This window comes from Amia ocellicauda, chromosome 15 (assembly GCF_036373705.1).
Source record: "Amia ocellicauda isolate fAmiCal2 chromosome 15, fAmiCal2.hap1, whole genome shotgun sequence".
Lineage (NCBI taxonomy): Eukaryota > Metazoa > Chordata > Actinopteri > Amiiformes > Amiidae > Amia > Amia ocellicauda.
In genome coordinates this window covers 17,628,469-17,656,341 of record NC_089864.1, presented here as the reverse complement: position 1 = coordinate 17,656,341, position 27,873 = coordinate 17,628,469, and the positions used below count along the sequence as shown (strand labels likewise).

The following is a 27,873-nucleotide window of genomic DNA, read 5'->3' as shown; positions in this document are numbered from 1 at the left end:
CACGAAATGAAAAGATACAATACCTGTGCTGTTACACATTCCAGCCCAATAGCTATAAGCAGCGCTCTGATAAAAGGCATCATTAGAGGATTATGAATGTCATCGAGATGAATTAGCTTTTGCTGCTGTTCAGTAACAGCCAAACTCCAAAAAGGCATACCACATTAAAGATTTAAACATGGCCCTGGCACATCGCTGCGTCATAAATAATGAGCCCTATCACTCAATAGCACTGCCCTTCCCCTCGTCCCCTATTACTCTTCACACTCAACACCTGGCAGGGCAAGTGCCAGAAGGGAGAAGTTGTTATTGTTTAAGACATTTGCAGGACTGGCCATACGTCTGAACGAGATGTAGCTGTTGAGGTTTGCTGAGTATATCCGCATGTGTGCCAATAAATTACATTAAGAGGCTACTGCTGTCATCCAGGGTACGTGCCTGACTAGTAAGAGCTCCTCGGGCTGAGTGCTGTATAAACAAAAGCGTTTTTAGAAACACGCTCTATTACCTGAGATTCCCCACTGCCAAGATTAAAGATGGTAACAATGCCTTCTTCGGGAGTGAGGTCCACTTGGTATCTGTCCACACGTCCATGTGGCGCACTCCAGCGCAGGGAAAAGCCATCGGAAGAGATATTGGTGACCTGGACTTCCTGTGGACTTTCAGGTTCTTCAAAATAATGTAGAAAAAAACGCATCTATATGCAGTAAATGTGTGAATAAACTTACATTTTAATTAGATTTGTCTTCCACTAAGCAATTACTTCAGAGCTTGAACAGTATTTAAACCTCCTTTACTTTGCATGAAGATAGACAGATAGATAGATTAAAAAAAAAAAAAAAATTATAAAAATAATTCTATGTCCAAACCTTGGGTCATTTAAAATTGAATTTATAGTTGAGACAACAGCTGAAACAAACTGCAATACTTTTTGGTTGCATATCCACTTAAAAAACAACATATTTATATTTCCCCACCTGTGACCACAGTCACGAACGCAGCCATCCCAGAGATCCCTTCCCTGACTCTCTCCACTGTAATGTTGTAGATGTTCCCAGGCACTAGGCCTGAAAGTGTGTAATGTAGGCTTTCTACAGAAATGTTTACTTCATGAAAAAAGGAAGTGTTCAGAATGCCGAGTTTGTAATAGTCAAATTTCCCAGGACTCGATTTCCACGTTATTTCAACAGTTGATTTGTTAACGTATGTCAGGGACAGAGAACATATCCCAGCAGGCCCTGGGAAAAGATTTTTGTTTTGACAAAAGACAAACGTTAAGTCTCATTGGTATCACACATATATTCAGCTAATTCATTGAGTTCCAGAGGTTTGTATTACACTTTCAATTTAAAAAAAAAAACAGTAAAGTAGGAAAGGAAGGGGGCAATATTTTTCAAAGAACAAATCAAGTGTATTTGCAAGTTTCAGTATTATAAACCAGCCTGTGTAAATAAAAGGCTAAAAAGAATCTATGACATTAAAAATACAGAATAACAGTCTTTTATATTAAACATAGAATGTTAAAAAAACAAATATGAAAGAATCCTTACGAGCCATGACATTTCTTGTGAAAGCCATACTGGTATCTGATCCTTGTAAAGACTGGATTTTAAACCAATACTCGGTTCCAGGAGTTAGATCTTTAATCTTGATGCTATTGTTGCGGAGCACTGTTTTATACAGTGTTTCTTTACTTGTTGACAAACCATAGCTGAGCTAAAACAAAAACAAAATAATTATATTACTGTTTTATGAAGATAATGAGGTGCTGTCATATATTTGTGATTTGTTTATTTTATTACAGTACAATTATTGTTCTGTGTCCTGGCCACAGCTTGTTCGGTGTATTTGCCTGCTGATGTATGGATCAAATACTATTCAGCTGTAATCTAAAATAATCACACCCTTCATCTGAAACAATATTATTTGGTCATTCATCTGGTCATTCATACTTATCTATCAACAATAGTGCTTCAATGTGTTCAGTCAATAGAATAATGTAAAGTTTGTGTAAAGAGTGCCACAACATTGATTGGTATTCAAAGAAAATGTCTAATGTGCTGATAGTTTTATGAATTTGAGACATTATGGTTCGCAGTCTACTATTCTACATGATCACCACTGTCTTTTCTTGATACAAATTGCGCTTGATCATCTGGGGGATCTTTCCAGTAAGACAGGGATCATTAATTTTTAAATGATCAGCAACTCAATCTCTTTCAGGCAGGCTGCCTTTGCTAAGCAACCTGTGCAGTAATGCCTTAGTCATGAAACATTAACAAGTGGCCTCATTCCCTTATAAAAGGGCCAGTCCAATTCACACAGGCAGGTGTAAGCTGAGACTTGTCACTGAGTTCTAGCACTATCATTCGTCAACAGCCTGCATCAAGATGTCTCAAAACACGTTCCCCTCTATAGAATATGATCAAGGACTCAATAAACCTTTATAAAATGTATCTTAGGAACCATATGGACAGTTTAGCCCTATAAGGGGGCATCCGTTAAGTGTCTTTTTCGCTTACCATTATGCATGCTAACCTGGGTACATTTACTACAGTATGTTTGCACTTTTAACATGGTTTTATTGATATTTAACCATCATTTAAGAGTAATTTACTATTGGTTCAAAATGCATTGCCTGTGCTTTGCTACACTGGACTATGTGTAAAATATGGTCCACTATAGAAAACATGCCTATGATATATAATGGCCTTTCCATGATCCACTGTGGTACAGTGCAGTGAAGGCATGTTTACCCCTTATTTTATATTGTATTAAGTATATCTACAATACAATTAGAAGTTACATTTTCCATTATTTTCTTGAACTTCACAGACTAGTTTAAATGAATCTTAGATATCACTGACAAGTTATTATGAGTTTCTTGTTTGTGTGTTTGTGTCTTATTCCTTAACATTTTGATTGTGTCATTTTATCACATTTTCTCAATAAAATGTTTATTTTCCTACCAACAATTATGGGATGTTTAAAGGTACCAGATCAGTGAACAGAAAGAAAACACTAATCTATATTCTGGGTTTTAAACATCTGGAACAGGATTCTAAATATCTTCAGGAAATGTATTACATGTACCCATGTTATTGCAGATAATTCGTTGATTTATGTTCAACTCAAATACCCATTAGTATGTCTGTGCTCTAGAGTTATTTATATACAAACTATGTGTAGTAGTAAAGTAAGAGGTATGCACTTAGTGAAAAATTTGAAAACACTCTGGATACTGTGCCAGGTACCACTGTTTCTCAAAAGTACTGTATGAGGAATCCATTAAGTTGGTTCTTATGAGATTCATACTTCGATAGCTAGATTAACTGAGAGTAATATGTTATTTTATCAGTAAATATTCATCATTAGAAATCACCTCTGTTTTGTTAATTTATCACAAAAATAGCTTACCTTATAGGCCTCACAATAGCCCCGTGGATAGCTCCAAGATACAAACATTGAGTTTTCATCTTGTTCAATGAATTTCACATTGATAGGCGGTTCTGGGACTACAATGCAGAAGTTGTTTTTAAGAATAATAATTTACAATAATAAATCGTAATAATAACGTTGAAGCAATTAATTTGTGGGCAAACATATACTGTTATAAAAATTACCACAGAAATGAGCACACGAGAGAAAAAACAAGGTTATTTTATAACTTATTAAGTGTACTGTACATCTTATTTTATGGTTAACAATATTGTAATAAAGTGCAAGACACCTTTTTGTTTCCACCAGAGGGCAGTATATGTGCTATGGGGTGGGGGGGCTCTGAGAGATGTTTTCCTAAATCTCTAATAATACGATCTCAAACTTAGTTTTGTTTGTTGGGTGTTTGTTTATCTTGTCAGGTGAGGAACTGCTGCATATTTAGAAATATAACTTGTTGGAAGAAGTAAGATGATGTTTAATTATCAGTAGTACTCTTAGCTTACCCATGAAAGCTTTACACATACTAAAGCACATGCATCAGACTTTATTAATATTGAAAAACTCACATGTTGTAACACTGATATCAGTGGGAAGACTCTTCTTGTTTCCACTCGTAGTCCTTATATCAATAACGTAGGTGCTTCCTGGTGTAAGGTCACCACAATTAAATATCCTGTTAAGGCACATAATAATTTGTACTAGTTTTCAGTAATATTCCATACTGATTATGTGATTTCTTCTACAGACAGGTTTAGTCAAACATCTTTTTAAATGAAAATGATAAAACTGTATCAAAGACTACCATTTATTTAATTTTGACATTGCACATGAAAAGAATCTCCTACCTTTGATCAAGATGTAACTTGTTTTCCTTATTAAAACTTCGATTTGATATTGACAGAATGAAGCCATCGAAAACATGCTGAGTGTCAGGCCAGCTGACAGTGATGGAGTCAGAAGTCTTATTAAACTGTAACTGTTTTACTGGGCTTGGTGCTGCAATCAGAGAGAAATACAGATGTTTACTACTCGTCTGAGACACACTGCCTTTAATTCACACACACAAAATTACACTATTTGTGTGTGTGTATATATATATATAAAGAGAGAGAGAAAATTGTGGCAATTAAAAAACTACCTGTCCGGATTGTCTGGAACACCTGAGTGCTGTCCTTGAAGTTTTCCTTTTCGGTTCGAATGGAAAAATTATACATCTTCCCAGGAACCAGATGTGTAAAAACTCCCCTTCCCTCTTTGACCTTTTGAACCTAAAAGATCAGGCAAGGAAAATTAATGTTGTGTCAGTCTAGTGAAAAAGGGAAACTACTATATAAAACATTGCTTATATCACCCCAGTAGTCTACTCTCTTACCATGAACATGGAGCCACAGTCAATACAGATAACTTCATAGTTCTGATGGCTCCCTTCGGCCTCACTCCACACAATCTCTACTGAGGTTTCTGAAACGTTGCCTTCACGGACATTAGTTGGTGGAGCCAGACCTATAAAAGTTGAATAAATCCATAACTTCAATAATTCTGCAATTTCCTGAAAAATGCCCTCACCACTTTCAAATGTAAGCTGGGAAAGACACAAAATTTGGTTAGAACATCGTAGTAAACAGTGACTAAATTAATATAATTAAGTGGCAGGCTAAATAAAAATCTAAGTGGCATAAACGCATACACTACTAACTTATTATTTAAGCTGATATATTCACCAGTATGTAAACAATGCCAATATGTTACTTTTAACAGTGTAAGAAACACGTACTGAATGAAAGCGATACATTTATTAAAACCCACCTACAGTTTAAAGGTTGCCTTTCTATGTAGTATATATTTGTTCATATTTGTTGTTAGTCTGAATTGTTAGTTTCAGCTTTGACAGCTTACCAGTGTTTGTGTGGAAGAATTAAAGCTCTTGCTACTCACAGGTTTTCACAGTTGGGACTTGGTAGGCCGTACTGGCCATACTGCCACTCGTGGCGTACACAGAAAACTCATATTCAGTTCCGGGGGTGAGATTTTCAATGGTAATCTTATCTTCACCCTTCAAGAGGGATTTTCTGTTACTCCCACCTCTGTATGTAACACTTATTCCATCAAAGACACCAGCATGAGGCTTTTGGACATACAGCACCACAGAATGAGTGTTCAGTTCATATGGAACAACTATCTGAACTCGTTCAGGCTCTGAAAAGAAAAAAAAAAATATCCATCATTCTATGAAAAGACTCAAACAGTATCAAGCAGAAATCGAATAGAAAGGACTTCATAAGTCAGATATGACTGGTGTTTCTTACAATGTACTTGTTTTTCAAAATGCTTTAGAAACCTCAAGTAAGTAAAACAAATAAAGCTGTGCCATGAGTTACAATTTCTTTTATTTACATATCCTTAAACAATTCTGAATTTAAATGCAAAAAAAAACAGAGTAAAGTAATATATTCTGTGTACGAAGCCTTGGCCAACCGTAACAGTAGGAGATGAAACAAACTTACTTAAAGTCTGTAGGACAGTCTTCATCTCACTCATGTTTCCATGCTTAACTGCCGCCACCCCTATCTCATACGTCATGCCAGGAGTAAGCATGCTAATTTCAAAACAGTTTGAGCTGTTTACCCAGTAGTTTTTCACGTCACCTCCAACAGTGACTGATCTCACTAGGATATAATACTCATCAATCTCCTCTTCCTGTGCCGATTCCCAGTGTACTGTTACATTCCTTACTCCCACATCCTCTGGGTTTACATAAACACTGCTGGGTGGACTCACAGCTACAATAAAGATGAAAAAATATGATTTCTGTGAAATATATGTAATAAAATTACAATTTATACACATACAGTAATACAAACCTCAGCAAATGTACAAAATGTGCAATTGTACAAACCTTATTATCTACAGAATGAAAACATACTTGCTTGTTTTAAACTAAAGGCGAATATCAACATTAGTTTGATAATTTTGTTTACTTTGTTTAATATTGATGAAACTACTGTTTTTTCTGCTTTTAATCTTCATCTATATATATACGCTATTGCTTATCTTTAAGATATACAGAACTGCAGAAGAAAGTTTATTTCAAACATCCACGCTTACAAGTATACTACTGAGGAAAATGTAAATCAAATTGATCTGCACAGAAAAAATTACATATTTGACACCTATACAAATCACAAATTCAAAACCTTTTACCTCAAGGCATCTCTCAATTATTACATTATTTATTTTACCATGGCAAAAGTGTAGGTAAAATCATAGTTTTTCCCAGCATAGTGAGAACTCTTTATTACTCAGTGTAGTAAAGTAACTGATACAGTGTTGATGTATAACGCTAATACTGTAGTATCCATTATCACATGCCTGTTATGACAGATAGAGGTGAATCCACACAGCTTGCTGAGCCGAGCACTGTAACTGTCCGTACAGTGATGCTGTAAGGGTGATAGGGTCTGAGGTTGGATACAACTGATGATGTTTTGTAGTTTTCCACAACCAAGGTGTTTAGTGTTTTGGTAACGATATCCAGACAGCTGATCAGATAATGATCAAATGTTGCATTCTGGGAGTTATCAGGAGCAGTCCAGTACAAGGGAATCTCCTTGGCGGTTACTTTCTTCACTGTAATATTCTGAGGTGGATTAGGCCCTAGAGGAAACAAAAACTGTATTACTGGAGCCTCTAATTTAAAAACATACACCGATCAGCCATAACCTAATGACCACTGACAGGTGAAGTGAATAACACTGATAATCTCGTTATCATGGCACCTGTCAGTGGGTGCCATGACGAGCTACTGTAGCTCAAATTGCTGAAAAAGTTAATGCTGGTGCTGATAGAAAGGTGTCAGAACACACAGTGCATCGCAGTTTGTTGCGTATGGGGCTGCAGAGCCGCAGAGAAGTCAGGGAGTCCATGCCTCAACGGGTCAGGGCTGTTTTGGCGGCAAAAGGGGGACCTACACAGTATTAGGCAGGTCATAGGTAGTCATAATGTTATGGCTGATCGATGTATATACTCAAAACAAAACAACAGAATATAATGACTTATCTGCAAATACTATATAGGAGTAGAGAATATTGTAAACAAAGTTCAAACTTACTTGTCTGAACTTTAAGAACAGGACCAAGTGTTAGCAAAGCACCACCAGGGTGTTTTACTTTAAATGCAAACAGGTACACATGGCCAGGCGACAGTCTGGAAATGACCAGTCTTGTCACGTTGAGAGGGAACCCGGCGTGCAGTTTGTCTCTTGAACCCTCTGTTTGATACTCAATATACATCTCTGCTGTGTCTTTTGGTTTCAGCCAGTTCTCTAAATCACTCCAGCTGAACCAGGCCTCCTTCTCCTTTACATCCTCCAGCTCAAATTCAAAATGTAGAGGCAATGATGGAACTATGAAAAGAAATTAAACCTATAATAAGCAAGATATGTACATATTTATTTAATTAATGTTACAGTGTAATCTCTGCATGTCTTAATACACTATTTTTTTTTCCTATGCAATTTGACAAGATGAGATCAAATAGTTCCATTACAGCCTTAAATGTTATTGAAAATACATAAAATAATAAGATAAAAGCCTCTACAAAACATATATTTAAAAAATGTCAAATATTTACATTTATACTGGCAAAGATATGGTAATGGGATGTAACAGAAGAATCCTGTGAAGAAGTAGTTGGATCCGGTGGCATTCATTTGCATAGCAAAGCAGTTGGTCTCATTAAGGGGCAGATTAGGCAGTGGTGATGTCACGATATTCTTCAGATTATAGACAGATCCATCAGACCAGCGAAGCTCTCCCTCCTTCTGTGAAACAAAACAATGTCTGACATGTCAAATCAATATGTTCATCTTTGCAGGACAATGTAGAACAATACTAACCTATCATTTTCCAATTTAATGTATCCACTGAAAAGGCTAGAATTTAAATTTACCGAATTAAGAGCTAAGTATCTATCGTTTCTTATTTCACAGATAAAACATAACAAGGCAACTGAATAAATTGATGAAGTACTTCACTCTTCAATTGCTTCTGTGTGTTACAGTAAATAAACATCTTGAGGGGTCTATCATTTGTCTCGATGTTACAAAGCAATACAAAGGTCAAAATAGCAGTTTCTAAGGCAGTAATCTTGTGACAAAAGTGCCTATGCAAGTAACAAACCGTCAATTATCCTTTCCATTGTTCTCATCCTGATAGGTTTATAAATGTGTAAGTTTAAAGTCTGCCACCGTGAACTTCAAGATGCCAGTGTGAGTTGTGTGTGAAACTGCCATTGTGTGACATCTAGTCTAGTAGCTGGTGAAACCCCAGCAAACAAAAGATTTTGAACACAAATGTTTCGCTAACAGCCTCCAGTATGATCAGATAGACAGCGGCCTTAGGGATACACCCCCTGCACATACTGACATCTTGAAAGTGATTACATTAGACTTATAATTTATAAATTAAACTTTTAAAATTGTGTCACTGTGGAAGTAATGAGGAGGAACAGCTAAGCTAAGGACTGTACTATCTGCACTTCTGCATGATTTTCTCCTGTTCATAGTAACGATTGAACAGGTGTTTCCTGTTTAAAGAGTGCTGATAAAAGATAAAACAAGGAAAAGGTCACCACAGTCTCTCTCACAAACATGATACGCACTCTTCTTGTCTTTGGGATTAAAGGCTGGATAGAAGGGACTCCATGGCGTATCAGATTAAGCCTTGCAAGCCAGGTTTCAAACAGATACCTCATTCTGTCAAGGATATTGGTGTTTCTAACCTTTTTGCAGCAGTCAGTCTCTATTTCTTAACATTTGCAAGTATTTCAAATACAGTATTCCCAGTAGCCCCTAAAGGGTGGGTGACCTCTCAGAATATAACAGGATACGTTCAGTAATTTAAAGTGTGTGGGGCTTTGTCATGGAAAGCCCTTTATAAATGGATAAAATTATACTTTAAAATGCATGCATGTGAGATCCCTTTTTTTTTTCCGAACCAAAAAAGGGGCGAGTGCACTGTGAGAAAGAACGACGGAGGCTACTGGACAACATGACCCCATCCAATATCCCACAATAAATACAAATAAATGCAGTCAATCTGTCATCTCAAAATAAAGCACTTATCTCATGCAGTACTTTTAAATGAGGAAGCCATGTATTAAAGTTGCAAATTACTGTTAACATTGTAAATGTCTGTCCTCTTTAGCTTTTTCACCAGTGTTTTCCTTGTCATAAGATTTCTGTTTGCTTAAATGATCTAAATTCTTCTTAGGAAGTCAACAATTTTAACATGAAAAACAAGTTATACAGGTAAGACTAAGTAAATGGAGAAAATAGCATAATAATTCTACCCTGCTCTCCAGGTGGTTGTATCTAATTTTGTATTTACAAGGAAAGATCATAACCAAACTAAATTTCAAAACCAAACATGAATATACTGTACAGCATGAAATACTCATTTGAATAACAGTCTTTCTCTCTTAATTTAATTAAACTCACAATACTCCCACAACATAGCAATTAAAAAACATCTAACTGAACATCTGTTGCTGTCAAACAGAAACAGAGTAGCATTTCCATCAGTAGACGCTACAGGACTACACAGCTGGCATGTAAAACAGAAATAGACATTTTACTTCCTCAGTGAGACACAAGCTCTTGGCATTATTTCATGAGTTAAGATGGGATCATTTGGGTGACCACATGACATTCAACAACAAGGGTCTCAGGTGATCTGATGAAGAAGAAGTATCTAAGTTTTGAGAACATGCAGTATGTTTTTCTTCGCATGTCCGATGACGAGGCCCTTTCTGCTAGTCTGTTGTTCCCCTTAGTCAAGCAAGTAAAGCCAAATGCTTCATACACCGATCAGCCATAACATTATGACACCTGCCTAATATTGTGTAGGTCCCCCTTTTGCCGCCAAAACACCCCTGACCCGTCGAGGCATGGACTCCACTAGACCTCTGAAGGTGTGCTGTGGTATCTGGCACCAAGACGTTAGCAGCAGATCCTTTAAGTCCTGTAAGTTGCGAGGTGGGGCCTCCATGGATCAGACTTGTTTGTCCAGCACATCCCACAGATGCTCGATTGGATTGAGATCTGGGTAATTTGGAGGCCAAGTCAACACCTTGAACTCGTGATTCATCAGACCTGGCCACCTTCTTCCATCGCTCCGTGGTCCAGTTCTGATGCTCACGTGCCCATTGTAGGCGCTTTTGGCAGTGGACAGGGGTCAGCATGGGCACCCTGACTGGTCTGCGGCTGCGCAACCCCATACGCAACAAACTGCGATGCACTGTGTGTTCTGACACCTTTCTATCAGCACCAGCATGAACTTTTTCAGCAATTTGAGCTACAGTAGCTCGTCATGGCACCCACTGACAGTGTTATTCACTTCACCTGTCATAATGTTATGGCTGATCGGTGTATAACGCTAGATTGAGGTTGTAAACTACTGACACCTATAAGGATATAATATACTGTTGCAATTGACAGTATTCATACCTTTGAAACAATGTTATTCAATGATTGATTTAAAACATTCCACAGGTTATGTGTTTTGTAATCAGTAAATAACACTCTGTGTACAACACTTCTTGGTTTGTTTGGGGATGGCATTGAAATTAAATTGAAAAACCTATTAATTGAGTCAATATGGTAATGAATAGACTTCTTCTGGCCAACCTGTCTGTCATTGAGCCCGGTCCACAGCATGACCATATGATTCAGATTCCACAGGTACGATGATAGAAACTGGAGCTCTTCCTCAGTTTCGATATCGACAAGGTGAGATCCTGGCATGGACAATTCACAGGACTGCTGAGCATGAATCCATTGTTTGCTGTTTGTCCAAGATTTATAGCAGTTTCCTTCATAAGACACCCAACCTTGAGGGCATAAAGCTGTGTAGAAAAAAGTACAGATTAATTAGAAACTGCCCTGTATTCATTAGCAAGATAAACCTGGCTTTCTTTTCATGATTTCAAGAGAATGTAAATAGTACACAGAATAACTGGTTTTATATAAATTTACAGCAAAATAAATATAAAGAAATGAAAACACAGTTTACCTGTTTCAAGGAGAATATTTAGTTCTTGTGTCACATTGATATTGAGATTTTGGATTTGACTCTTAAATTCCAATGAAAAATTGTAGATGGTGCCAGGTTTTAAATCAGTTACTTGATATGTATTTTGATTTCTTGGTACTCTCCATGAATAATTATTCAGTTTTATAGTCACTTTGATTTCATCATTCACAAGACTCCAACTAAAAAGCACATCTGTAGTTGCTGTTTGTGTTTTAATACTGGACTCTGTGATTGTATCTGCAAGAGAAAACAATCAAATAGATGAGTGCAAATGAAAGGCCAAGAAAATAACATGTAAAAATATACAGGTAACAAAGAAAGTCATACCGAGACTACAAATTATTACACTATGTAAAACAATTTTTGTTCCTGGGTAGTAAGTGTTATTTCCTAATTGCTTATGCCTCAAAAGTATAGAAAATGGCAATTATTCCCCACAAACTTTGCTTCTGTGACCAGGACAGTGATATTTTGAAATGCAACTATTTCCAATGAGAAAACAGGCAAATGTGTGTCTTTTCATTCACATAAAGTCAGAAAAAAACAACATATGAATACAAATTAACATTTATTTATACTAAAGTAATACACAAATGACTACAAAACATTTAGAAGTGAGTAGTTTTTCAAGCTTTATGGTTATACTGTATTTACAGTATATTGTGGTGAATAATAGCAATTTTCTATACTTTTGAGGCATAAACAATTAGGAAATAACACTTACTACCCAGGAACAAAAAAAAAAAAAAAATGTGTTACACGGTGTTATAAATACCAAGTTTTGCCTGATTTGTAGGATGTTTTCTTGATACTGCTTTTCAGATTCCTGACAGAAATTGTGACATGTAATAGCTCATGCACGCTAATGAAGATTAAAAACAACTGTTACTATCTATTAATTTGACATATTTGTTATCATGCTACTGGTAAAGGAAACTTGGCATATTTTCACAAAATATGACCACTTGAATCTTGAATATCCACTTACTTATACTGAAGGACTTAGTTTCCAGAATGTCTTTGTCTTTTACTGCTTTCACGTAAATGTAGTACTCTTTATTTTTCTGTAGTTCACTGATTAAAGTACTGCAGTCAGGAACACATCCAGAAAGCACAGATGTATTCAGCAACCTCTGTTTTGAGAATCAAACAGGTGAGTGGCAAACACTATACAGGCGTCTGAAACAAACCAGTGATGATGCATTTTATACTATGTCCTTCCGAAGGAAATATCAGAGGGACACTTAGACTAGTTCTACCAGCTGTAGTAATTAAATTAGATTGCTGAAACATTTTGAAAGTCAACCTCAAACTTTTTCGGCATTGTACTCATCTGCTTGTTTTATGCAAAATAAGAAAAGCAAATAACAGATACATTCAATATTTATAGAAAAAAAACCTTACAAAAAGGATGAACATAATGACATGGCTTATCTCTAAAAACAACACTTTCTTTATGGTTAGGAAGTAATTGATACAAACCCTCCGGTTAACTGCACTTGATACTGACGGACCGTCACAACTTATAAATCCAAGCCAAGTGTTTTCCGTGAACAATAAGACTATTAATTTAACAACAGGAAAAACAATCCCACATTTAAAAGTCATGAAGTTCAAACATCTACACAAAGGATGACAAGTTACGTGGCTTTCATAATATACAAAGTTTGTGAGACAAAATGGAGAGACCTGCAATTTAAAAAGTCAGTCAAGCATGGAGGAGCTTCCACTGTGCTAAAAACCTGCTGTATTCCCACATATACAGATGTGATTTAGGACTGTTATGATACTGCCTATACTGTACAGGCTTATAGAATGGTGAATGATCTAGGATTGTACAAAAAATACATAAAAAATAATGAATTGCTTTCTATCATGGAGTCTAACTGTGCAAAGCTGCAGGTGACTATGGCTGCTACTGAGAAGAAACAGATATTCTTACCATTTGGTTCCTGCTTTCTCTAAGCTGCGTTGTCAATAAGTAGCAGTCCGGCTGTTCATTACTGGGGAAATGTCTCCATTGCACATAGACTGCAGTGGAGTGAGGAGCTTTGAAGCAATTAAGACCATCAGCCTGCAACAGATTGAAAGAGTCAAAGCTGAATTGTGCTGACATTTTCACACCATTCATTGCCTTTACCAAGCAGTCCAACATTAAGCAAGCAGGTGAAGGAATGGGTGAACGGGAAAGGAATAGTTGAAAGAAAACAACAACACAACACTAGCAGCAAGAGAAACCACATTGTCTTACCTGGAGGCAGTCATCTAAGAGAAGCAGCAGGAGCACCAGACGGCTGAGCTTCATTCCCACAAGAGTGCAGGCATGCAAGAGAAATCCCTGAATAAGGACACACACAAACTTCTGTTGTTCTTGGAGGCAGCATTTAACAACACATATACCAATGGAAAAAAAACACACACACACACACACACAAAAACAACCTATATTTTCAGTGTGCACTAAACCACACTAGGTCTCTGCATGGAGAGCATCTGTACAAAGCAGAGCTGCATTCATGAATAAGCAATCGCCAAATCGTTTGCAGAGCAAAGAAGTGCACACTGTGTCTTCAACAAACTGTTGCGTTTCACACACAAAATAAGTCAGATTTGTTTCAAACACTGCTCTGCTGTACAAAGTGCACCCACAGCCGCCTGCAGTCCAGCCCGTAGCAATGAGCCACTGCAGACTGCACGCAAAGCAAAGGACATAGTGCTTTGCAATTCCTATACTCATATACCGGCACTTTTAATTGATGTTTGCATGCCTTGATATATAATCACGCAATGCATTCACCAATGCACGACACACTATGTGTATAATCCCAGTTCCCACACACACACTCCTTAAGTGTTGGGCTTAGAAACAGCTCCCTCGGATGTGCTCGTTTCAGAGGACAATAAAATAAGTACAAACTGTCCAGCTACCTGTTGCTGCTTGCCCATCTTCCTCGCAGCGGCGCAGTGATGGCTTTTGAATTTAGCGCGCTTCCCCCTCACTGTCCCGCACCGGCGGCTGCTGCTTTCTGAGGAGAGGCACAGGACGCATGGGATTTGCTCTTATTTGGCACTTTCCTTCCCCCCCTCGTCCCACTCAGCCCCGCTGCAGCCCGGGCCCCTCTCCGCGGTCCCAGTTCGCTCTGGCCATCGCTGCCCCTTTCTCTCTGCGGGACTGGGGGCCGGGGTTGCCGTGGCGACGGCGGCCGGGCTCCAGTGCGCAGGCGCGGAGGAGCGGCGTGGTGGGCGCACGGGAGTCCGTGTGTGTCCCGGCTGGGAGATGATGGCGTGTGTGGGGGGTTTGTGTGCCATCGATGGGGCTTGTGCGTGTATGCATTGGCTGCTGCGTTGCTCTGCGGTGATGTGGCAGGCCTGCATGGATGCTTTTTGGACATCCGATAACGTACAAGCCTGTTCCTGTGAAGCTCAGTTTGGCTCAATCCTTTCCACTCCATAAACCCTTGAGTTCCTCACTGCTACACGACGTCCTGAGCTTATACCGACTGTATTAGTATGGTAATTCATCCCAACAGAAACTGAATCCAGTTGGTTGCCTCCAAAGCGTGGCTTCGGCTGCTGTGCTCTTAATTGGAAAACTGCATTCTGTGCATGAAAACTGTCCATCTTGGGCTAGCTTGTAAACTGTAAGGTGTTATTCAGTCATCAAAAAGACTTAACTACTACATTATTTTTGCAAAAGACTGACTTTGTATACTTCTACCTAATATGCAAATCACATCCTCCTATCCCCACCTTATCCAAATAATTGATTGAATTGACTTTGTTTAATGAAATACTGTTCATCATTTTATGTTGTCCACAAAGAGGAGAAAATTGACATGTTGGGTTAAAATGTGATAGGCACATCCTTTTCAATTCCCTATAAAACAATCAGCACATTGTTGTTACCCTGAGGGCTGGGATTAAATCAAAACTTTGACACACCCACTAATAGAAAACCACAAAACTGGTCAGGGCTTTATGATTTGTAAGATACTTCTGTCTTCTGCTCATAAATGTAACTGCTCTAAAGTCCAGGTTTGAAGTCTGCTGTCAAGGTTTTGATTTAATCCGACCAATCCTAGATAAAGCATCCATAAATAAATAACTGAATAAAACAAAACTCAAAATTGTTAGCATTCATTTTTATGATACTGACCCATTGCTATGATATGTGGGACCAAGCAGACAGTTCAGATGGGTGATTCACGATTATAGCCACAGTCAAATTATGGATTGGCATTGTGAGAAAACAACAATTGAATATACCTTCAATCTATTACATTTAATAACAACAAAGGGCAGTTCAAAATGATTACTGTATTATGACCTGTTGGTTCAATTAGGAATTGAGGATATCACCTAATCAAAATTCAAATGGGGTATCTAGATTAGAAGTACACATAAATAATATACTGAATCTATTGAATTTATCAAACAACAAAGCAACTGCTGTAATAAGGTCAGGCACAGTTGTGAACCTCTACAATTGCTGATCTTGCGATTCTACGGTGGTAAGAAAGCAATTACACTTTCAAAACAGCAAAGTGACCATCCCACCCTCAAGGGGGATCAGTATAAACAGCCATTAGTCAAACAGTGGGGATGTGACTTGTTGTCTTGCATTCTTGCTAATCTGTTTGTCAGCCAAGGATCTGGGTGAAAAACACTGCAAGAAGCTCAGGCAGGTGTAGTAATGAATGTGGTAGATACACAGTCATGTATCCATATATCCTGCTGAGATCATTAACAAGAACCAAAGGAATAACCGACATGATCTCGTCTTGAAAGACCAGATATTGAAAATTATATTATTTTACCGTCTTCAAAGTTGAACCAGTTTGGCCTTTGAATGAAGTGCAAAAAACACATTATCTTGGAAATATACCCTTCATAACGTCATTAATCCTGTTCTATGATCCTGTTTTACAGCTATTATGGTGAGCACTTTATATTTAGTTATCCATTATCTACTTCAACAATTGGATACTTTTTCAAATTACAAAGTAAAAATGCTACACAATAAATGCACAGGGTTCATACCGTATTTAAATGTGACTACTTTCTGACACTAAGTGAAACATAGCTTAGCAAGATTAAAGGATGTAATGCAAATAAAAAACTATAGGATCCATTCAGTGTTGGGGTCGTTACTGATAAAACATAATATATTACTAGTTATTATTTGTTTCTTGAGAGAAAAGTAATTAGTATCACATATTAGTGCATTCAACATGGAGCACGTTATATTACTTCTTATATTAATCGGCAACATCATTACAAAGGCTCAGCAATAATAGAAAAAGTAATATGGCGGTAGTCTGCTATAAACTGCATAACAATTAAAACAAGAAATACATCAAATACATATTTCAATTTACTAGCTTAATTATAACCATTCACAAAAAACTAACAGCACTTAATACTTTACTTTAATTGAGAAACCCTTTCTATATATATCAAGGCAGAAAAGAAAAGTGACATGTCTAACCAGGAAATAACAAAGCAGAAAACTTTGCAAAGGCTTATGGTCACTGTTGTCTGTATTAAACTACATGAAACTTGAACGGGAAAAGTGTTTGAATCCCGCCTTACTTTTATAAATGAATGGCCACATCAAAAGACTGACAAGTGTCTTCCTCGAGTGATTGGCTGTGTTAAAAGCATGTCCTGAAAAGTGATTGGCACAACTCTGGATCTATGTAAGGATCAGACTAGGATTAGAGAAACTAGTGTATATATATTTCCATTACTAGTAAAGCGAAGGTTGTGTTACTACTAGGTAAGATAAAATGTTAGTGGGAGACTCACTATAGCTTAACATTTTGATATTGACTAGAATTGGTGTTCTGACTAAATCCTTGATAAATCAGAAATACAGTTTGAAGTTATGCCTAATCATCCATGAATCCAGTCTGAGTTTGAGGTGTAGAAATTCAACCCTTACACTAATGGCAGTCTTGGTTGTGTCATTTAACCCAAAGGTTAAACATTGTAATACAATTAAATTCAAAGCTAAAGGAACTGTGTGGAGCTAGGGTCAGAATTTGAGAAATTAGAAAGACCTCCATTAGTGTTGTGCTTCTACTGGGTAAACTACAATACAAATGAGTATTACTTTAACCTTTGTAGTGGTTACAGCTTTACATTTTGGGTTCTGGCAATGAGCCGATTATGAATGCTCTTAGGCAACTCTAAAATATTAATTTACACCAAATACTCCACCACTTTAGGCTAACAGTATTTTGAGCAGAATAAACACAACATTTGCATGAATGGATGCCTACGTTTTGTGGTTTCTCTCTAAAATTAATTATGGGTGCTTTTCCAGGATGCTGTTTACATTTTGCTGTTTTTTAAAAACCTTATAGCAAAATGCCTCTAAATAAAGGTAGGTCAAAGTGATGAAAATATAATTTTTGTATTGTTCATGGTGTATTTTCCTCAAGCTGATTTAGCCAAAAGATTGTAGAAGTATCCCTAATATAGTAACATGTGTAAGATATCATACATCTTTTTAGAACATATGCATTGGATTTTTGGTTCCACTGATTGCAATCACAAATGGTATTAATTAAAATACCCTCAGGCTATAGAATATTTTGTGCAGAGCTAATAAAACCACTAATGAGCTTGAAAATTGTGTGATCATGAAGAGACAAGTTTCATGCATTGTGTGTTTTATTTCTGACATCCTAAGCCTAACCCATCTGAGTTGATTCTTATTATTTTGCTATGAATCAGCAGTTTCCTGAGGGAGACTGGTGAACTGGTTGCACCTACTTGTTTCATTAGTAGTTTCTGAAAACAAAACAAAAGTCAGCAGGAAAGTTAGCTGTATAATTGGTGGCTTGTGTAGGATGCAGACTTTCAACAGCTGATGTGTCTCACAATATTCCATGTCATGCATTTTGTATTTCCAACTAATTATCCTGCTGAAAACATATATTTAATTAATTGTAATATAAGGCATCAGTAATAAACAATAACAGAAACATACATTGTTATTAATCTTATATATACATATATGTAAACTATGCAATAATCCAAACTGAATTCATTTTCTTGATTTGTATTGACGAAACTTATAAATAAATAAAAAATTAAAACCAATTTACCTCCACACACTAACTATGGACCATAAACAAAATTGCAGAATGTGACCAATTTTCTCTACAGTCCTGAACCATAATGAAACAAGGGTTGTTGTGTGTGTATAAATTGACAAAATAATACTTTAACCTTTGTAGGAATAATTTTATTTGGTGAATGTGGGATATGCCAAAAGAAACATTGTAGAAATATTACTGTCAAGTGTAATATTGTAATACAAAACATCATTAAGGTTCTGAAGAACCACAGATCATGGTTTTTCAGGTAATTTATCCAGTTACTATAAGCGATTAACTATTTAAAAAAATAATTTTGGCATCTGCAGTATTTTTATTAACAAACAATACTAGAAACACAAAATGTCAAATCACTTTTAAGGTATATGATTGTATTGAATAAAAAAAACAGAAAAACAAAGACTACCTATGTTATTTATGTTTTCATATCTAAATATGTTATTAGTAACATTGCAGTACTGGATCCCAGAAATTTGATTGCTAGTAAGTGCTTCAGCAATGCAGTCTCCTGAAAACAGTCTCATTACAAGACTAATTCCACTGACAGGTACAATCCATTGGCTCCTGGAAGGTGTAGTCAACTGAAGTGCCATTTCTTGTGCAGTAGAGCTGCACAGTGCGGTTTTGTAAGCCATTTTCTCGGCAGCATTTGCAGAACCGTGCGTGGCTGTTAATGTTGAAATTGAAAATGGTTGCCGAAGGACATTTCCCATCACAAGAGTAGACTGTTACCTGAAAATAAAATCATAAGAATCACCTCAAAAGAAGGTATACAAACATGTTGTACAAATGCTATAACATACACAACATGGCCAAAAGTATGTGGACACCTCTTCTAATTGGTGGATTATTCTATTTCAGTCACACCTTTTGCTGACAGGTGTATAAATTCAAGCACACAGCCACGCAGTCTCCTTAGACAAACATTGGCAGTAGAATGGGCCATACTGAAGAGCTCAGTGACTTTCAATGTGGCACTGTCATAGGATTCCACCTTTCCAACAAGTCAGTTTGTCCATTTTCTGCCCTACTAGAGCTGTCCTGGTCAACTATAAGTGCTGTTAATGTGAAGTGGAAACGTCTAGGAGCAACAACAGCTCAGTCGTATAGTGGAAGGCCATACAATCTCACAGAATGCAATAGACAAGTGCTGAAGCGCGTAGCGTGTCAAAATCATCTGTCCTCGGTTGCAACAATCACTACCGAGTTCCAAACTGCCACTGGAAGCAAAATCAGCACAAAAACTGTTCATCAGGAGCTTCATGAAGTGGGTTTCCATGGCCGAGCAGCCGCACACAAGCCTAAGATCACCATGCGCAATGCCAAGCATCGTCTGGAGTGTAAAGCTCAACGCCATTGGACTCTGGAGCCGAGGAGACGCGTTCTCTGGAGTGATGGATCACGCTTCATCCTCTGGCAGTCCGACGGATAAATCTGGGTTTGGCGGATGTTAGGAGAACACTGGTCTGGGTCTAGAATAATGGTCTGGGTCTGTTTTTCATGGTTCGGGCCCCTTAGTTCCACTGAAGGGAAATCTTAATGCAACAGCATACAATGACATTTTAGACGATTTTGCGCTCCCAACTTTGTGGCAACAGTTTGGGGAGGCCTTTTCCTGTTTCCATGACAATGCCCCTGTGCACAAAGCAGGTCCATACAGAAATGGTTTCTCGAGTTCGGTGTTGAAGAACTTGACGGCCCTGCACAGAGCCCTGACCACAACCCCATCCAACACCTAGGGGATGAATTGGAACGCAGACTGTGAGCCAGGGCTAATCGCCCAAAGCGGGGACCAACTCCATATTTATGCCCATGATTTTGGAATGAGATGTTCGATGAGCAGCTGTCCGCATACTTTTGGCCATGTAGTGTAAACTACATACTTACAGCTTTGGCATGTGATTTATTATATAATTAAAACAGAGAAAGGCCCAATGAGAAGACTTACAGGAGTGCCACTTCTGCAGTCATCTTTCCTGATTGTGGTTCTGATTGTCACTCTTTTGCAGGTTCGACCATCATCCTTACCTGATCATACAAAGATATGAAAGTTATTTGAAAGCAATAACATTGTAGCCAAGGAAAAAAAAAAGAAAATGGTGTCTGGGGAACATTAAGCACGTTTACCAAATTAAAACAGACTGCTGTAACACATGGTAAATAAGAACAACACATTTCACTTAAAACGTAATATTTCAGACTTTTAATATGTAAGCTTTTGAAGAACCCTTCTACAGTAAGACATTTTTACTCATCTGGAACACTTTGCTTATGTTTTGTTGACCAAATCCAAATTCAAATGATTTATATCCAATTAGGAATTTTAATGGTAGTTCAAATGACCACGGGGGAGGGGAAGGACACACTCCCACCCACCGAGAAAAGTTTGTCACAGCACTTTCCTCTCCTCATGCTGGTTTGTGCGACAGAGACAATGGAGCCTAAGTGCCAGTGGGAGAACAGACACGGACTCCACACTTGGTGAGTTTGGCAGAGCCCCATGGGACAGCTAAGATTCGAACTGGTGATCTGGCCTTTCAGGATGATTGATGTTTGTTTCATTGCATGACACAAAAGAATCCACCACTGTGTGTGTGATCTCATACACCTAAAGGCATTGGTGATGTTCTGCTAATGTTTATTATTTTGATTAAAAACTTTGATTCCCCTTTTAATTTAACTTTTTTATCTCTAATTATAATTTCATTTTCCGTTTTTGATGCTGTCCCCCAATACACCCCCGGTAAACAGTTATCATGCTTTAAAATTCAATGCACTTGAAAATCGTTTCATAGAGAGATTTTTGTTTTTGCATTGAAAGTTACCTCTCAGCATAATTTTTTAAAGGCATTACAGTATCTGTCATTTGTAATAACACACAACTTAAAATAAGACCTACATGTACATGCAAAAAGAAGAAAGTAATCAAATAAACATATAGAACAAACACTTCACCAGAAAGTTTCTTCATGTTTTAAATTCTAGTGCAAAATTCAAAGTCACATATGACAGATGCCCATCATGCTAATTAATACTTTCCTTGAGAATGTTTTTATGTGTGTCAAAGAATCAGCTGCAACCCTAAAGGGCACCTGCCTTTCAGTTGGATTTTAAAGCAGTTAATTGGTACACATTTAGCAATAGACAGGATTATATTAAAGGGATATTTCAGTATTTTGGCATTTTAGCCAGATGTCTTAATCACCCAGAATCATACGAATCCATGGAAACCTTTTTAATTCTGTGCATCCAGTTTGAAGAAATCTGAATGTATCGTTTTGTTAGCTTAGCACAATTGCTGGAAGCAAATGGTCACAAAAGCCAGACTCTCAAAAATCGGCTTTTAGACCTTTTAAATACTCAAAAGCTTGGCCGTTTGTCATTGGTAGTCTTACAATACTATAAATAGTAAATAAACAGTTCAATAAATGTGTTAATTGACTGGTAATCGTCAGGAATCAGTTTTCCCATAATTCCTGACTTACGGACTACTTTCTGTTCTTTTGTTCAATTGTGCTGAGCTAACAAAACGATAAATTCAAATTTCTTCAAGGTGGACACAGCATTAAATTAGGTTTCCATGGAATCATAGGACTCTGGGTGAGTAAGAAATCAGGCTAAAATGCCGAAGTATCCCTTTAAACACGAAGAATCATCTCAACAATCTGGAGCCTTTGTAAAACAAACACAAATTAAATTAGATATTTCACCTTTTATGTGCTAAATAGTATGTTTTAAAGTACTGTGAAGTACATCGAAATTTCCTTTTAAACTTTAATATATTAATTTTAATGTGCATCATCATCATAACAGAAAAGATAAAACACATGAATGTTAATAGTACCTGTATCACAATTAGTACTACCAGTTGGGGCTACTGGGCTAATGGTAAATGGTAATAAACCCAATCCAGAACCTGGCAGAATTATCAGGAATAGCAATGTTTTAGAAAAACAGTTATATATTTATGAATACACAATATATGAATCAGCTCATTCCAGCATGCATTAAATCAAGGTATCTTGCTCACGCAGAAGCTGTTTTCAGGCTCTGCTTATTGTGTAAAGTGTCTTTGTTTTAATCCATTCAGTAAGAGCACATGCTTTTAGTCTGCAGGGCGCCCCTCTAAAACATTGCATCAGGTTAGCAAGAGATTCAAAGACGAATTGCAAAACAGTCCTAGCATCCACAGCTATCACCTCTTCTGAAGTATAACGGTCTCTCGATATCAACAACCTGATAGAGATAAAAGTGCTTCAGTGTCTGTCACCAAGACATCTGAAATGGGATTTGCACATCAATTGTATCTGGTTCCTACAGCACAAGGAGCTTTATACTGATTGTTTTTTGAATTCCCACTATTTTCTTATGCATTTTTAAAATTGTTTATAGACAGGAAAACTTTGGACAGTATCTGCTTTAGTAAATTAATGTAAACCATACATTTTTATAAGGAAATGAGGTAGGCATTGTGCAAATGCAAAGTTTACATTTGTATCATTAAATCTTTACAAATATGTTTAAAGTGGTAATATTAATGTATAATAATAATTAAATAAAGGATTAGATAAATTCAAATTCAACAAAATGCAATTTACTTTGTGGTTATCTCCTTAAAAGTTATTTAATACATATTCTGTATTTGTCCGAGATTGTGCTTATACAGTTCTACACCTGCTTTATTTTGTAAAAACAAAAAATGGATGTTTCAAACCTAAAATGAAAAATATATAGATTCCTAATATTTAAACCTTCCCTTGGAGTTACATCCAATATTGTGTTACAGTGTGTGCAAATGTCAGAAAACATCTTTGATTTGACGCTCTACTCATGTGACACACAGGTTACCAGAGAGAAACTGAATAGACTCTGAAAGAAACCAGCCGAGTTCAATCAGAAATGTGTGTGTGCGCTTTTGGTGATTTTGAGGATGTCACAGTTATACTCCAGAATATCAGGGCTCAGTAATCATTCGAGCAGCCTGCAACAGGCATTCCCCAGCAGCCACAAGAAAGCCATGTCGCTGTGATCGCGTCTGTGTTCATCTCTCTTCCCTTGATCGGGGCACTACATGCTTTCTCCACATCTCAGCCCCCCAGCCATTGAGTTTAATTATACAGAAGCACTCCAGTACCAGAAGCCAGACAAGCAGGACGTGAGGTCCCGGGCACTTACATGTCTTGCAGCAGCCGTCGATGAAGCTCTGCACGGTGCCCCCGTTCTGGAACAACAGGGGAGGGTGTGTCAGGAAACCGTGCCACCACAGATAAAAGCGTCACATGATATGACCAGTAAATATCTCTTACATATTATGAAGTGGACAAGAACACACCCTTCATGGAGAGTATACTGGATACAACATCTTTCATCCATATTCAACCCTTCTGTTCTGATCCTATTCCTATTTAGGGAACAACATCTTTTCAAAAGTGTTCCCAGATTCTGTGTCAATCTAATACTAGATGACACTATTTTATTCTATGGAAGGTTCTCACAGAACAAAAGCTTTGTCTGACAAATACTTACTTTTTTATATTAGATTGTTAGTGCTGATTTGATGTCAAGAGGACTAAGATTTTGTTTTATCTCGAATGCACATGTTTACCATAAAATAACCCATAAATTAAATGTAAAATTCCATAAAAGGGAAGGGGCTCGTAATGGTGAGGAGCAAGGAAGCTTAACCTCACCTCAGTCGACCTTAGAAACAAATTACTTGAAGACATAAGCAAGCCAGTATGAAGCTCATAGATGCTCGGTGGCAGTTAGTACAAACCTGTATACATTCAGTCTCATTGAAAGGTGGGCAAACAATTCCGGAGCCAAGTATCACAGCCCCAACCGCAGTCTCCACACAATCATATCTAGTGCAGTTTGAAACCCATGTAATCCCTGCCTACAATCCAAATAAACACACACAGAGAAAATAACATTACAAAGCTGAATGAAACAGTTCCTGATATCAATGTTTTCAGCCGTACCAACACTGTAAGACCACATAAACAAATGCTGGCTCACCTTTTACCCACAAAAAGTTGACCAACTGGTTGAGAGCTATGGGACACATTATTTTGTTATTTTGAATATTATAGAAACTTTTTTTTTTGTTTACTACACTTACCCTGTAGACATCGATGGTGCCGTTCTCATTTGTGAAAGTGCACGACACATTCTTGCAGGAGCCACAACAGATGTGAGAGTCTGACGACGGAACATAAACTTGATGCTACAGGGATGAAAGAAGCCACAAGAATCAGAGGACAGTTAATGGTTCAGCCATGCAATCTGTGTTGGATTTAAAATCGGAAAGTAAGAACTGAACCTACAGCTCCACATTTCTCTGAGCAGTTAACCGTGGACACTTCCATAGCATGGAAACCTGTGACGATATCCATCTCGTGTAGGCACTGCACTGTGTAACAGAGGTCCCCTTCAAAGTACTGGACCATGGACTGGCCTGGGCTCAGCACAGTGACTCCCTGAAACAGGCACACGTCTGCCTTCTCTTCAACAGACAAAGCACAGGGGGAAACAGATTACTTTTGTGCAGAGAATACAACACACCATGTATTATATGTGTTTCTTTTGCTGCTACAATTTGATTTCAGTTACAAATGCTTATTTATTATACTTTTCTCATGGTGGAAACTTACTGCAAATGTACTGAGTGCAACCACAGGCACTGGTAAAGTCCGGGTCCTCAACATGAATCTCTCCCTAGTTGTGGATGGAAAAGAGAAAATATAAAACACTGAGCATCTTTGTTTAATGGATTATATAAACCCAAGATTGTAAATAAATATTTAAAGAACATTTAAATCCCACAGCTTGAATATAAGCTTTCTTTCTCTTTTGCATTGGAGAGTTTGTATACAAAGTATACAAGATGCACTTGTAATTTTGTTACAGTCAAAGTCAAAAATACATATTTTATTAACGTATGCACTTACCACCTGACAGAATGGGACAGAATTATTTTGACAGCTGCATTCTGTTAGAAACAACAAATGTGAAAATCAGTAACAAAAGGAAACTTTGAGGGATTTTCTGTCAAGCATCATACAATTTTATTAAGAGGATAATCTGATTATGAAAGCAAGAGGAAATACTACAAACTGTGGCTACTGTTGTTCTTTTACTGCGCTTGTATCAGATTGATTTCAAAATGGTCAGCTAAGTTAAAATCATGTATATATTTTGTTAAATAGCAAAAGTCACAGGACGTCTGTGCATTTTACACAGAATGAACACACCATAGCTTCAGTATATTTCCTTTCTGTTCAAACTATATCTTCTAAATAATATTTCAAAGGGTACCGCATTGCCACTCAGGACAGCAGTGTCCAGGAACAGTCTTCTTCACCAGAGCCGTTCCAGGAGAGCATTCAGTGTTAGTTCTTGGGCACAGGCTCACATCACAGACTGCAGTCAGAGAGAAAAAAACAGATCAGACCTTCCAGGTATAAGCTGTAATCTTTTGACGTTATCTGCAGGCTAAACTGAAAGCCAGAGTGACAGAACCAATATAATCAGAGAGTATTCCTTCACCACTTTTCTTAAAGAAGGAATGTAACTGATTCACAAGGGAAGGGTTTCTTACCACATTGATATTGAGGACAACAGCGATGGGTGGTATTGAGATCAACAGCCAGAAGTTCACCGCCATTGCATGTGGGAATGGGTTCGATACAAGACTCGCAGACTGGAAGAAAACAGGACATTTCAGAAGAGTGGCTACAGATGACAAATGACTATGTTTGCTACCCAATGCTACCCAAGTATTTTTAAAAGAGTCAGTAAGCCGACACTGTTTTACCACAGAGGAAAGAATAGCAGCAGGACTTGTCCTCCCTCACTTCCACCAGGAACTGGTCCTCTCTGCAATCGGGGGGCATCACAGTCGGACACGCCATGCTGTCACACTCTGAGAAAAAACGGGAGGAACACAGCATTCAGTGAACAACGCTGCGTTTCTGACAGCAATTTAACGAACAGTGGTGAAATGGAAAGTGTTACATAACCTTGTTAACCAAGCTTACCTCTAGAAAAGCTGACATCCATTGCTGGAAGGATCATTGCTCTGATCTTTCTTTTAAACAGTTCAGATTGAGTACTGAATTGAAAGGCTAACACGATAAGACCTACTTTAGCATTTATACCCTCGCATGATGAAAGGGCCTGTGGAGTTGCATTACCCTTCACGTAACCTCAACCGTGTTAAAACATCATTTGGGGAAAACAGTGATATACTGTGAACATAATAGTTGGAGAAAGGCAATGTAAGTGCATGATTACAGCCTACCGCATCTGTATTCAGGGCAACAGGACACGGTGCTGTATCCAATCATGAGCTTATTTCCATTTTCACAAGTAGGAACCTCATTATCACAGATGGTCAAATTGCACTCTGCGAGAGACAAAAGGATCAAACGATTAGTTAAACTCACTGAAGATAGCGAGAAAAACAAACAACTATTTTTCAACACGTGTCACGGACAAAGATTCGGGCATCCCGTCACTGACCGCAGATTTTCTTGGGACAGCAGGCTCCGTCCTCAATGACATCGATGACATACTCTCCCTCTCTCTCGCAGAGGGGAGGTGGCACTTCAGTGCAGTCGGGCTCGACGGCGATGATGCTCCCGTTCTCCACACACTTGTACATGCAGCAGCCCCTGTTGGAGCCGTTCCACACCTCTCCCGGCGCCCTGGGACGTCCTTCGTTGTCAGTGCACACTGGAGGACAAGAGGCAGTGCCCACAGCTCATTTCAACATCACCCAATCTCCTAACTCTCACCATTTTCTGGTTCAGGTGATATAATGGTAGTGACTGCAGGGATTGTTAGCAGATGTTTTGTTTTCTTTGTATATGATGGTTGTGTTGATGCTGTGTGTCTCTAAGGTCATGATTCAACTCTGGTTGCCTGAGTAGTCATCAGCATGGAGTTATTTTCCACATTACAGTTTGGGATAATTCCTGGGGTTCCTGTTGGTCGTACTCACCGCACCGGTCCTCTGTGACACAGAAAGCTGAGTCGGCTCGGTGAAGGATGGTCCCACTTTTACACACGCACTCCTCCCTAATATACGAACAGGTGGATTCCTCATAATACTCTCGGTTTTGGCACGTCTTGGTTTTACAGGTGCTGACACAAGGGTGGTACTCCTTTCCTGGGGGGCACTTCAGTGCTATTTGAGGTAAACAAAATGAATG

At 38.0% G+C, this 27,873-nt stretch overlaps 3 protein-coding genes across 4 annotated transcripts in view; all 3 read right to left on the bottom strand.

The window, feature by feature from the left end:
• ptprq (protein tyrosine phosphatase receptor type Q) overlaps nucleotides 1-6,390 on the bottom strand; it is a 60,113-nt gene extending 53,723 nt beyond the window's left edge. For both annotated transcript variants that reach the window (XM_066723778.1, XM_066723779.1), the window contains exons 1-10: nucleotides 5,946-6,390; nucleotides 5,377-5,637; nucleotides 4,814-4,944; nucleotides 4,580-4,709; nucleotides 4,287-4,437; nucleotides 4,008-4,114; nucleotides 3,418-3,515; nucleotides 1,551-1,716; nucleotides 978-1,238; nucleotides 509-669 (exon numbers count right to left, since the gene is read on the bottom strand). In XM_066723778.1, the coding sequence (XP_066579875.1) occupies nucleotides 509-669; nucleotides 978-1,238; nucleotides 1,551-1,716; nucleotides 3,418-3,515; nucleotides 4,008-4,114; nucleotides 4,287-4,437; nucleotides 4,580-4,709; nucleotides 4,814-4,944; nucleotides 5,377-5,637; nucleotides 5,946-6,288 (1,809 nt within the window). In that variant the 5' untranslated portion in view covers nucleotides 6,289-6,390. The remainder of the gene's footprint in view (nucleotides 1-508; nucleotides 670-977; nucleotides 1,239-1,550; nucleotides 1,717-3,417; nucleotides 3,516-4,007; nucleotides 4,115-4,286; nucleotides 4,438-4,579; nucleotides 4,710-4,813; nucleotides 4,945-5,376; nucleotides 5,638-5,945) is intronic.
• Nucleotides 6,391-6,701: 311 nt separating this feature from the next.
• On the bottom strand, nucleotides 6,702-14,673 carry LOC136771457 (uncharacterized). Its single transcript, XM_066723780.1, has 9 exons — nucleotides 14,460-14,673; nucleotides 13,783-13,869; nucleotides 13,474-13,605; nucleotides 12,520-12,664; nucleotides 11,511-11,768; nucleotides 11,126-11,343; nucleotides 8,071-8,260; nucleotides 7,550-7,843; nucleotides 6,702-7,095 (listed from the first exon to the last, which is right to left on the bottom strand). Exons 1-9 carry the CDS (start codon nucleotides 14,475-14,477, stop codon nucleotides 6,803-6,805), a joined length of 1,635 nt encoding a protein of 544 aa, XP_066579877.1. The 5' UTR covers nucleotides 14,478-14,673; the 3' UTR covers nucleotides 6,702-6,802.
• A 4,097-nt stretch (nucleotides 14,674-18,770) lies between these two features.
• otogl (otogelin-like) overlaps nucleotides 18,771-27,873 on the bottom strand; it is a 43,009-nt gene continuing 33,906 nt past the window's right edge. The window contains exons 42-55 of the mRNA XM_066723745.1: nucleotides 27,663-27,848; nucleotides 27,182-27,394; nucleotides 26,961-27,065; nucleotides 26,475-26,582; nucleotides 26,259-26,360; nucleotides 25,976-26,080; nucleotides 25,609-25,649; nucleotides 25,312-25,375; nucleotides 24,985-25,163; nucleotides 24,780-24,884; nucleotides 24,435-24,554; nucleotides 23,834-23,879; nucleotides 20,607-20,686; nucleotides 18,771-19,390 (exon numbers count right to left, since the gene is read on the bottom strand). Coding sequence (XP_066579842.1) covers nucleotides 19,190-19,390; nucleotides 20,607-20,686; nucleotides 23,834-23,879; nucleotides 24,435-24,554; nucleotides 24,780-24,884; nucleotides 24,985-25,163; nucleotides 25,312-25,375; nucleotides 25,609-25,649; nucleotides 25,976-26,080; nucleotides 26,259-26,360; nucleotides 26,475-26,582; nucleotides 26,961-27,065; nucleotides 27,182-27,394; nucleotides 27,663-27,848 — 1,655 coding nt within the window. The 3' untranslated portion in view covers nucleotides 18,771-19,189. The remainder of the gene's footprint in view (nucleotides 19,391-20,606; nucleotides 20,687-23,833; nucleotides 23,880-24,434; nucleotides 24,555-24,779; nucleotides 24,885-24,984; nucleotides 25,164-25,311; nucleotides 25,376-25,608; nucleotides 25,650-25,975; nucleotides 26,081-26,258; nucleotides 26,361-26,474; nucleotides 26,583-26,960; nucleotides 27,066-27,181; nucleotides 27,395-27,662; nucleotides 27,849-27,873) is intronic.